The sequence below is a fragment of the Carassius auratus genome, chromosome 18 (assembly GCF_003368295.1).
Source record: "Carassius auratus strain Wakin chromosome 18, ASM336829v1, whole genome shotgun sequence".
NCBI classification, from domain to species: domain Eukaryota; kingdom Metazoa; phylum Chordata; class Actinopteri; order Cypriniformes; family Cyprinidae; genus Carassius; species Carassius auratus.
The window spans coordinates 853,237-866,539 of NC_039260.1; the positions used below are offsets into that span (position 1 = coordinate 853,237).

The 13,303-nt window shown below is 35.8% G+C and overlaps 1 protein-coding gene across 3 annotated transcripts in view; it reads right to left on the minus strand.

Moving 5' to 3' along the window:
* Positions 1–534: 534 nt before the first annotated feature.
* The window catches only part of LOC113118071 (CUGBP Elav-like family member 4), a 71,360-nt gene continuing 58,591 nt past the window's right edge, over positions 535–13,303 (minus strand). For all 3 annotated transcript variants that reach the window (XM_026286949.1, XM_026286950.1, XM_026286947.1), the window contains exons 8-13: positions 12,622–12,747; positions 10,923–10,985; positions 10,219–10,299; positions 9,149–9,292; positions 6,974–7,126; positions 535–715 (exon numbers count right to left, since the gene is read on the minus strand). In XM_026286949.1, the coding sequence (XP_026142734.1) occupies positions 6,999–7,126; positions 9,149–9,292; positions 10,219–10,299; positions 10,923–10,985; positions 12,622–12,747 (542 nt within the window). In that variant the 3' untranslated portion in view covers positions 535–715; positions 6,974–6,998. The remainder of the gene's footprint in view (positions 716–6,973; positions 7,127–9,148; positions 9,293–10,218; positions 10,300–10,922; positions 10,986–12,621; positions 12,748–13,303) is intronic.

The window sequence follows — 13,303 nt, forward strand, 5'->3', positions numbered from 1 at the left end:
CTATATTCTACATTTCTAATCTACGAGAAACAGCTACCAGAGCAAAGGTTTTGTCATCGTCACACTACAGATTTACGCTCTTCTACTGTATTAACATTAGTTATCGTTATACTTGCAGCTACAAGGTAAGAGTTTTTGATATTTTTAAATATATATATATTTATATTTTTTAAAAAGCATGTAGTCCTTTGGTCCCTATTTTCTAAGGAATGATGCATGTAGATATTCCTGGATTCTCGTCCAGAGCGAAGTTCACAAGAAACCAGTGTAGGCACGAAAACCGAAAATGGCAGCAGGCTGGTGTGTGTGTGTGTGTGTGTGTGTGTGTGGAGATCAATAGATTTACATGAGGGTTTCAACAGAGTTTTGTGTGCATGTAAAGGCGAGGATATTCTGTGTGTGTGTGTGTGTGTGTGTTTATGCATGCTTTGAGCATAATGTGTTCATAAAGGTTGTTTTTTTTATCTCCATCTCATCTAAAAAATAAAAAAAAAACAGCAGCAAAAAAGTCGGTCTCTGCAAAATGCAAAAAAAGCATCCTGCAAATGCCAAAGCGAAAAAAAGAAGAAAGTTGGCAGAAAGAATCCTCCAGTTTTCCCAGCTCTCCGTGATTTTCCAGCAAAACCCAGGGACCGCTCGCCTCCTGTGATATGTAGCAGAGCAGAAGTCTTCCGATACTGCACTTGTGGAAATAAGGGGGTCGTAGTCCTTCATCCTGACAGAGAGAGAGAGAAGAAGAAGAAGAAGAAGAAGAAGAAGATGAAGACAGCGAAGGAGACTGGAGCAGCTCTAAACAGACATCCCTTCATCATTTAGTCTGCAGACGTGTGTCCATGAAAACATTCATAGCTCGTGTTCCAGCCCAGAAATCAAAGGACAAGTGCAAGTATTATTGTATTATGCATTTAAATTTTTTTTTATGATCATTCATATTTTTTGCATAACTTTCCATTTGCATGACAAGATTTTATGGTAAAATGCATTAAAAAAACAGCATGCAATAAGTACAACAAACACTAAAATATAATAATATAATAAGATATAAATACTTTACATGTTGCATGAAATGCATAAATACCATAAAATGTGTTTTTTTAATATTTGACATTTAATGTTTTGCTTGTTTGTTCATTTATTTATTCTATTGTATTTTATATATATATATATATATATATATATATATATATATATATATATATATATATATATATATATATTTTTTTTTTTTTTTTTTCTTGCATTACAGCAATAAACAAAACAAGGTTTGATGAATACATATAGAAAATTACCTATAATGTCATTACAATAATGCTGAGAATTATATATTTTTTTGCATTATGTGACATTACTTTCAATTTTCATGACAATCAAATATTTTTCCCATAAATTTGATGTTTACTCTGGAGTTTGCGTGTAATTTTGATTATTATAAAAATCGTATTACAAACAGCGCACAAGCAGTAAATATAAATAACATACATTATAAAATATATAAATACAACACATTGATTTTTGTTTTGTTTTGTTTTTTGACTATTTAAATAATATTTTATTGATTATTTTGTAAAACAGTAATAAAAATTTAGATTTTTTTTACATAAGAATTTGAAAGAAAACAATGAAAATGCTGTGCTGTATACAGTGTTTATATATTTACCATGTTATATTTATTAACTTGAAATGTATACAACTATCTTTCAGATTAGGGGTCTGACATATCTAACTAACATTTTGTTGATTTATATTATATTTATTTATTTATTTATTTGCATGAGAGTAATGATAAAAAGGACGTGTGTTTCTGATTGTCATGAAATTTTTTTTAAATCAATGCAGAACATTTCAAAGATCCTAACATAGACTTTTAATGTTTTTTAATATGTCTCTTTTGATTTTATGGTGGGATGTATATGTTAGCCAGACAGTTTTCATGACATGAACATCTCAGAAAGCCAAATCTTGCGGTCTAGATGGACATGAAGTGGCTCGTAAGCGTGTTTTCTGTTTGTGTGCAGCAAGCTTATTTAATGTGACCCTTCTGTGTGAAACTGAACTACAGCAGACAAACAAGACCCTTAACAACCAGCGGCATCATTACTGCGATCTCCCACAGCGTCTTCTAACATGCACGGATGAATCTGAGCCAGATCTAAACCTACACAACAGAAAGATCTCGCTGTGATAATATATTGTGCAGAAAGTAACCAGCAACAGGATGTTCAAGAAAGGTTTCCAGGTCTTCTTCCTGTCAGTAAAAATGCAACACAGTCACAGATGATCAGAACAGGTCTGGTGTTTAATATACAGATGAAGTGATCAACTAAACCTCCATTACTGTCTCTTGTGTCATGTTTTATGAGCTGCTATAGAATGTGTAAAGACAGTGTGTCACAGAAATCCAATGCAAAACTGAGATTTACAGTTCAAACTAATAAGCCTATACATGCATTATCATTTATTTCTTTAAGAGCAATCAGATTTAATTCACCTTTAAAAAATGTTGAATTAAACTGACTTTAACTGACATTAGTAATAAACAGGGATGAATCTACAAGCAAAACTGCACTGCAAAACATTTTCTTAGTATTTAGGTTTTTTTATATTTTGTATTTTGTTAGCAAAATTACTTAAAATATAAAAAATGCATCAAAATTAAGTGAGTTTTAGTTTAAAATAATTCAATCAAATGAAAAATGTATCAATAAAAATTAAAAAACTAAAAACCAATCAATTGAAAATAAATGGGGAAAATTTACAAAAATAATAAAACAAATTAAAAGATTAAAAAAAATAATAGTGGATAAAAAAAATAAGTTAAATACAAATGAAAAAATAGAATAATGAAAAATAAAACTTGTAATGTTTTTTAGGTGAACACTTCTTGATTTAAATATGTGTAGATATTTGTAAAAGTCAAAAAGAAATTCAAAACAACACAAAAACACTAGTTTTTACGGTGATTTTCAGAGAAGATCTCCTGATGAAGCCATATTTTGACAAAAGCGAAAGGTCTTCACTCGATTCATAAACTTTACAGAAAAACGAAGCAACACGATCAAGCCTTCACAACAACACACAGCAGAACAAACACACAGAGAGAAAGAGAGAAATATCAACCACACAGAGCAAAATATCCACCACATTCAACGAGGAAGAGCACAACATCTCACTGTACGACAGCAATAAAGGGGTTAAAGTTCACAACTTTTTAATTTCAGCCAGCTACGGCAACCTAAAGAGACCAGATCCACTGAAACAAGCAGGGTTTGGACTTACAGCGCTGGACACGAGAGCGTCCCAAACATACGAGAGAGAGAGAGCGGCCGTCCTGAGCTACCTGAGCCCTGACAGAAACACAAGATCACGCCATTCGTCTCGTCAGATTCACAGGAAGATGGCTTTAGGAATTCAGATTCAGCGGATAAATCAGGACAGATGTGCAAAGCATTAAGATAGATGTGCACTTTAGTACTGTAGGATGTGATGAGTTTAAGACAAACACACAGCGAGGAAGACATGAGTTCATGTGCTTTATTTATCTGTCACATTCACCCTCATGTCACTCCAAACCCATGTGACTTTACAACCTCAAAGGAACACAAAAATAGACGTTTAATGCATGCAACGCCATTTTAGTTTGAGTAAAACGAGCAGAAATGAGATGTGAGAGGTGCAATGGAGGGGAAAATTTGAGGGCATTTAGAAAAAAAAATGGCATAAAAAAAGACTATTAAAAAAAATAATAATAAATAAAATTACAAAAAAATAATATATATATATATATATATATATATATATATATATATATATATATATATGAAATGGAACTGTAAAACAAATGTAAAACAATAAAAATAATAAAAATGGGTAAAAAATTAAATAAAACAAAGCAAGGGCCAATAAAATGTTAATATTTAATAAAATAAAATAAAATAAAAAAATTGTAGAGAAATATTGGAGAGAATATATTAGATCAATTTTTCATACAGAAAAAATATTTTTTTTTTTTTCACTATTTCCAGTACAAATATCTAAGCATAAATACAGTACATCAAGAAACATTCAGTTGACATGCAAAATGACGAGTCAAGTGTGCTTCTTTTTTAAATAGACACGTTTTCTATTATATTATCATTCTTTTAAGCATAAACAAACCTAATTTTGATTCTTTAAAGACTTAAAATAAAATTTTGCATTTCAGTTAAGGAATGTTTAGATATTGGTACTGAAAAATAAGACAAAATTCGGAGAAAAAACATCACATAATTGGAATAGAGTCTTTTGAACTATTTTTTAAGTCTTCGATGTCTTTTTTCGAGCTGGACAGATGTGGATGTAAAAGATCAATATGAATATTGTTCAGAAAGAGTCTGGAATGACATGAATGTGAGAAAATCAAGAACTATTCATGACAGATCTCTCTTCTGCTAAAGTTCACTTTACTTCAACACACCTTTCAGCAATTCCTCATCAATTCATGAAAATGTATGCAATTTTTAATTTTAACCCGTTTAATCCTATTTTTTTTCCAGACATGACAATATGCAAATGATGTGTAATTATTATTATTATTTTTTTTAAGTGTGTGAAAAATAGTTTAATGGTCTATTTTAAGCTATTTATATTTCAGCTATTTTAAACTGTTAAGAATAAAAGAAAACATTGTACAACTCTGATAGGAATACTGAGATAAAATATAAAATAAATAAATAAATAAATACAACCATCAATGCATTTCAAAATTTTTACTTTTTTGTAACGTGTAATAAATTTTTTATATTAGTGGTACAACAATACTGTAACTTATTTGTTACATGTTAAATTTTAGTTTAGTACACGGTTAACTCCTGACAGAGAGTCATGCACAGGATTGTCTGAAACTTCACACAGTACAGAAGTGAAGGCAGGAGAGACAAAGACAGAGACACAGACAGAGACACAGACACAAACACAGACACAGACACAGACAGAGACACAGAAAGAGACACAGACAGAGACACAGACAGAGACACAGACAGAGACACAGACAGAGACACAGACACAGACACAGACACAGACAGAGACACAGACACAGACAAAGACAGAGACAGAGACAGAGACACAGACAGAGACACAGACAGAGACAGAGACACAGACACAGACAGAGACACAGACAAAGACACAGACAGAGACAGAGACACAGACAAAGACACAGACAGAGACAGAGACACAGACCGAGACACAGACACAGAAACAGACACAGACACAGACAGAGACACAGACAAAGACAAAGACACAGACACAGACAGAGACACAGACCGAGACACAGACAGAGACACAGACACAGACACAGACAGAGACAGAGACACAGACAGAGACACAGACACAGACAGAGACACAGACAAAGACACAGACAGAGACAGAGACACAGACCGAGACACAGACACAGACACAGACAGAGACACAGACAGAGACACAGACAAAGACAAAGACAGAGACACAGACAGAGACACAGACAGAGACAGAGACAAAGACACAGACAGAGACACAGACACAGACAGAGACACAGAAAGAGACACAGACACAGACACAGACACAGACAGAGACACAGACAGAGACACAGACACAGACAGAGAAACAGACACAGACAGAGACACAGACACAGACAGAGACACAGACACAGACACAGACAGAGACAGAGACACAGACAGAGACACAGACACAGACAGAGACACAGACAAAGACACAGACAGAGACAGAGACACAGACCGAGACACAGACACAGAAACAGACACAGACACAGACAGAGACACAGACAAAGACAAAGACACAGACACAGACACAGACACAGACACAGACAGAGACACAGACACAGACACAGACAGAGACACAGACACAGACACAGACACAGACACAGACAGAGACAGAGACACAGACAGAGACACAGACACAGACAGAGACACAGACAAAGACACAGACAGAGACAGAGACACAGACCGAGACACAGACACAGAAACAAACACAGACACAGACACAGACAGAGACACAGACAAAGACAAAGACACAGACACAGACAGAGACACAGACCGAGACACAGACAGAGACACAGACACAGACAGAGACAGAGACACAGACAGAGACACAGACACAGACAGAGACACAGACAAAGACACAGACAGAGACAGAGACACAGACCGAGACACAGACACAGGAACAGAAACAGACACAGACAGAGACACAGACAGAGACACAGACAAAGACAAAGACACAGACAGAGACACAGACAGAGACGCAGACACAGACAGAGACAAAGACACAGACAGAGACACAGACACAGACAGAGACACAGACAGAGACACAGACACAGACAGAGACAGAGACACAGACACAGACAGAGACACAGACACAGACACAGACACAGACACAGACAGAGAAACAGACACAGACAGAGACACAGACACAGACACAGACAGAGACACAGACACAGACACAGACACAGACAGAGACAGAGACACAGACAGAGACACAGACACAGACAGAGACACAGACAAAGACACAGACAGAGACAGAGACACAGACCGAGACACAGACACAGAAACAGACACAGACACAGACAGAGACACAGACAAAGACAAAGACACAGACACAGACAGAGACACAGACCGAGACACAGACAGAGACACAGACACAGACACAGACAGAGACACAGACAGAGACACAGACACAGACAGAGACAGAGACACAGACAAAGACACAGACAGAGACAGAGACACAGACCGAGACACAGACACAGAAACAGACACAGACACAGACAGAGACACAGACAGAGACACAGACAAAGACACAGACACAGACAGAGACACAGACAGAGACACAGACAAAGACACAGACAGAGACAGAGACACAGACCGAGACACAGACACAGACAGAGACACAGACACAGACAGAGAAACAGACAGAAAGAGACAGAGACAGAGACAGAGCGCTCTCTGACCTGTGTGTGAAGCGCTCAATCAGGGTCAGTACGGCCGGTTGGCGTCCTTCGGCCGCTTCAGCTGAACTTTGAGCCTCTTCATGCCGATCTGAAAGCCGTTCATGGCCTGAATGGCTGCCTGAGCGCTGGACGGATTATCAAAGCTGACGAATCCTGAGGGACAAACACAGAACAATGCCATCAACTGCTGCAAATAACCACATTCCTGAAGCAAACTGTGAGCGATGCAGAATAATGAAGCACAAGCACTGCTGTAATGCACATTCACAAACTATTTCATCAGAGGATTCCTTTCAAGCTCAAATATTCACTTCAAGTTGACTTGAAATTTAAAGTTAACTCTTTGATAATTACTAAACACACACGCATGTTCACAGTTTTTTTTTTATTTTTTATGATTTAATAGATTTCCTTTAACTTATGAACCCCTCTGCAATTCCCTCACAAACTCTAGTTTGGGAAAAACCCTGATGTAATGGCATGACAAAGAAAAATAAAATAAAATAAAATAAAATAAATTAAATAAAATAAAAAATGGCTTTCCATCAGAATTCAGCAGAAGTTGAAACAGAAATCTTTTGTACCATTATACGTGTTTCTTCATCTTTAACTTTAAAGATGATTTTCTCAATATTTAGATTTTTTTGCTCCCTCAGATTCCAGATTTTCAAATAGTTGCATCTCAGACAAATATTGTCCTCTGAACATACCACACATCACTGGAGAGATAATTTATTCAGCAAAAAACAGACCCTTGTGACTGGTTTAGTGTCCTGGGTCACATTGGAGAGGCGTCTTTATGACAGAGTCTGAATGATCTGCGTCTCAGTCACAGACTGGACACGAAACAACCACCGAAGCACATCAGCGCTGCTTCAGAGAGTCAGTGTTCAGATAAACACGCTGATAAATGCAGACCGAGTCTAATTCCAGCGCCGGCTGACATGAGAGAGTAATGAGGGAGAATATGTTCCTCTTCACACCGGAGGAAAATGATGAAAAAGACCTGATTTAATTTCCTTCCTGAGCAGCAGCTTTATCTGATTTTATCGCAGCTTTGAAGGAGCCGCAGGCGCAGAGCCACAGCCAAAACCACACGCTCCAGTCTGCCAACATCTTAATGAATAGAGGAAAATAAGGTTTAAGCGTAAAGATGCAGGAAGAGACCTCAGCATGGGTCGCGTGAAGGCATTATGGGGAATATAACGATGCACCATGCAGCTGTTATTATCAATAATAAAACTAAAACTATCACAACTCTCTGTTGATTGAAATAAAGCTTAATATATGTAAAAGGAAAAAAATTTCATTTATCTTTGTGACTAACTAAATAAAGACCTACCTTTAAATAAATACTAAACTATTAAAAATATTTTGTTAATTAAAATGCAGCTAAAAAATAAAAAATAAATACTAGGCAAAGACACTAAAACTATTATAAAATGATCACAAAAAATGGAAAACCACCTGGAATGAAACTAAAATGGAACTAATTTATTTATTTATTTATTTTATTTTTTTATGAAATAAAAAATAAAAAATTTAATATAATTATTAGATAAAAATAGAAACGTTTCCTTGCCAACTTTTTTAACAAAAAATTATTAACTGGCAATGCTTATTTATTTATATAGGGTATTTCATACAAAACGGTAATTCAAAGTGCTTTACATAAAAATGAATTAAAATAATCATAAAAATAATGACAACAATAAAAGCAAAAAATAAAAATGCTATAATTTCTCATTTAAAAAAACTATTTAAAATTAATTTAAAAAGTTCAGAATAAATAACAATTTATAAATAAATTAAATTAAATTAATTAAACCAAAACAGCAATAAAATCTAAACAGTGTAATTGGGGGAAAAATACTTAGAACAATGTCAAAAACACAAACAAACAAAATTACCGCAAATTAAACAGAAACTGAGAAGTGTATTATTCTTCTATAATAGAAAAAATGTATTATTCTCCTATAATACGATATAAATCATACTCAAGCAGCACTGATTATCAGTCCTGAATAAAACTGTGATGTGAGGAAGATGAAGGATATCAGAGAGAATCACAGGAATCCTTCGGCCGTGACGAGAGATAATCGCATCTTGATTAGTGCCGACGCGGGAAATAAAGGCACTATGTGCTGAGTGAAGCACGGCATTGTGGGAACTCACCGAAACACTTGCTCTGATTGGTGGCCCGGTCCACGAAGACTTTGGCGGAAATGACGTTGCCGAAGGGCAGAAACATCTGCATGAGCTCCGCGTCGCCGAACTCTTGTGGCAGGTGGTAAATAAACAGGTTACACCCTTCGGGTCCTGAGACGCACACAAAAATCAATTGTGATAGAGTATTGAGAGCAGAATAATATATTAAGACAAAAAATATATTAAATATAAATAAAATGTTATATTAATAGCGAATCCAATAAAAAATGACAAAACATAAAATTAAATAAAGGAATAAAATTAAATAATGTTACAATAAAACTAAATTAAATGGAGTAAATGATAAGAATGAGCAAAAAATACTGTTTAATGTTAAAATAAAATAAAACAATGAAAAAGACAAGACAAAATAAATATATATCTATAAAATTTACATATATATATATTCAAAATAAAATCAAACAAAACTTAAGAATATACACAAATTAAAAACAAATAATTAGGAAATAAATATATTAAAATACATGATAAAATAATATAAAAACAATTTAGTTAATAGTTAATAGTTATAGTTATATAAATAATAATAGTTAATTTTTATATTAAACAGTGCTAATGGAGTAAACAACAATTATTAACAGTAAAATAAGTAATATCATAAAAGACAAAAATAAAATAAAACAATGAAATAAGACAAAACATAAGATTAATTAAAACTTTTTTTTATTAAAACCAAATCAAATAAAGCAAGATAATACATAAATAAAATATAAAACAAAGTAAAAGTCAAAACAAACAATAACTGATTAACAGTAAATTAAATTAAATCAACAATATGCAATTCATCTTGACAAACTCATTCTTCAGGATTATGACTCAAGCATTGATTTCTGACAACAGTCATGTAGTGATAATTGTTTCATCTCAGGAGTACGATATGCTAAATGAATTCTTTCCCGCTACATACAGGATCCTGAGCATGGATGAAGGTCTGATGATTTCTGCTCAGGCTCTGGTGCGATTTCTCAGAGCAGTTATCACCTGTCAGTCACCTGGAGGGGCGGAGTCTCACTCACCTTCCCGCTGTTGCTGGGGGATGATGGCTGGTTGCTGGGGAAACGCTTGGCTGATTGGCGCATAAGCGGCAGGATAGGCTGCTGTAACCCGGAGAGAGAGAGAGAGAGAGAGAGAGAGAGAGAATCACATTAATATTCCAGATTTAACACACCAACTTACAGAACTGACACTGAATACATGAATAAAGCTCATCATCATCATCATCATCAGAGCTCCGACTCACCCTCCACCTTTTTTCTTTATAATAGAGGGATTACAGTAATTCACATTTTATTCATGCTGTATGCAAAAAAAGAACAAGAAACAACAACAACAACAACAACAAAAAACTACAACCTCACATCAAACAAACATTAGAAATAAAAGTGAACTAAAATAAGTTTAAACTGAATCACCAAAATGACTATATATATAAAATACAAAAATTCTAATAAATTCTAAATTAACATTACTATTAATAAAAACTGTATTAGTGTAAAATATTAGTTTAAAACTGTATTATTAGATGAGTAATACTAAAATTACTTAGCATTGTGATAAACTGTTGCATTTGTAGTTCATAAAACACTTTTTGCTAAACACAACACACACTTCTTTATGTAACTCAAACATCTAACAGGAATTAATATTATGGCGAAGGTGTTTGCGAATGTTTGCTTTGCTATGTTGGTTTGTTAAGAAAAACAAACCAACACTGATTCACCTGCATAGTGCTGCACACCGGCATACGCCTGCTGGAGAGGATCAGCCACTGTCGGACTCTGTGCTGCACACACACACACACACACAGGCAGAGAAACAGACACCAGCCACAAACACAGACACACAGACAGACACAGACACAGACAGACAGACACACACACACACACACACAGACAGACAGAGACACAGACAGATACAGAAAGACACACACACACACACACATAGACAGACAGACACAGACAGACAGACAGAGACACAGACACACACACACACACACACACACACACACACACACACACACACACACACACACACACAGACAGACAGAGACACAGACAGACAGACAGACACACACACACACACACACACACACACACAGACAGACAGACAGAGACACAGACAGATACAGACAGACACACACAGACACACACACACACACACACACACACACACACACACATAGACAGACAGACACAGACAGACAGACAGAGACACAGACACACAGAGAGAGACACACACACACACACAGACAGACAGACAGACACACACACACACACACACACACACACACACAGACAGACAGACAGAGACACAGAGAGAAACAGACAGACACACAGACACAGACAGAAAGAGACACAGACAGACAGACACACACGCACACACACACACACACACACACACAAATAGACAGACAGACACAGACAGACAGAGACACAGACAGATACAGACACACACACACACACACACACACACACACACACACATACAGACAGACACAGACAGACAGACAGACACACGCACGCACACACACACACACACACACACACACACACACACACACACACACACACACACAGACAGACAGACAGACACAGACAGACAGAGACACAGACAGATACAGACACACACACACACACACACAGACAGACAGACACAGACAGACAGACAGAGACACAGACGGATACAGACAGACAGACACACACACACACACACACACACAAACAAACACAGATTAATTGTTTGACAGCACTAATTACATTATATTATATTATTTTATATATGTGACCCTGCAGCACAAAAGCATTACATTGTCTGGGTCAAAATTATTATTTTTATTATACATTTTTCTTTTATTCCAAAAATCATTAGGATATTAATTAAAGAGCACGTTCCATGAAGATATTTAGTAAATTTCCTAACATAAATATAAACAAACTAAAATTGTATTAGTAATATGCATTGCTAAGAACCTTAAAGATGATTTTGTTAATATTTAGATTATTTTGTACCCTCAGATTGCAGATTTTCAAATAGTTGTATCTCGGCCAAATATTGTCCTCCTAACAAACCATACATCAATGAAAAGATTATTTATTCAGCTTCAGATGAGGTTATATTACTGTATGTATACATTTTATTTATTTAAACCAGCACGATTGCAAAAATTTGGTATGCATTTTAAACAGGTTCGGAATAACTGGAATATATCTATTTGTAGACAAATATTGTAAAAAGAGAGAAACATCCAAACTTGAACCCGTGTCATCTACATCAGCACCACAGCTCAGAGTGTCTGAAGTTTTTGGTGTCATCTTGGCGTTTTTACACTGATTTAATACTGTTTTAGTTGCTCCAAATCCAAATGTGTTGTGCATCCAAGACATGACATCCAGTGAGTAAAGTGGAGTAAGTGGTGTTACCTGGGTACGGGTGGATGCCATTGGTGTAGATGTGTTCAGAAGTGGGCTGTCCGTTGGTTTGGTGAGGGAGAGCGCTGAAGCCGTTCACCCCGATCTGAGCTGCGATGCCGGGTGGAGTGCTGGTGCCTGGTGTAAAAACAAAACAATATATATATAATATATTAGACATTTATGCAGCCATCTTCTCAATAAAACTGTTTGCATTGTTATATTTTATTGTATTTGTTGTTGGGCAACCAAATTAATATTAAATAGTGACTGAAACGGGACCTATTAAGACTTCATAAACATGTAAACCTGCACAAAAATCCTGATTTATAATCGAGCTGTCGTCTGATGAAATCATATACACATAAGATACTTGCATGTAAAATAAGAGAAGCAACATATGTCCCTATCATACACCCATGAGCACTAATTCACTCCATTACAGATATATAAACTGAGAAGCATTTGATTGGCTCCTATTGTACTGAAGCCGGTTTGTCCACAGGAGGCCGAGTCTCAGTGTTAATAAGTGTTTTCTCATGTCTCGGTCACAGACTCGTCTCTCCACTGCCCTTCTAACACTGATCGCTCAACTTCCTTCGGGTTTCCTCCAAGGGCATTTCAGACGTGCCAGATTAAAGCTGACGGGCAACAAGAGTGTGTGTCCACATCACGGATTATCAAAGCGGGAAAC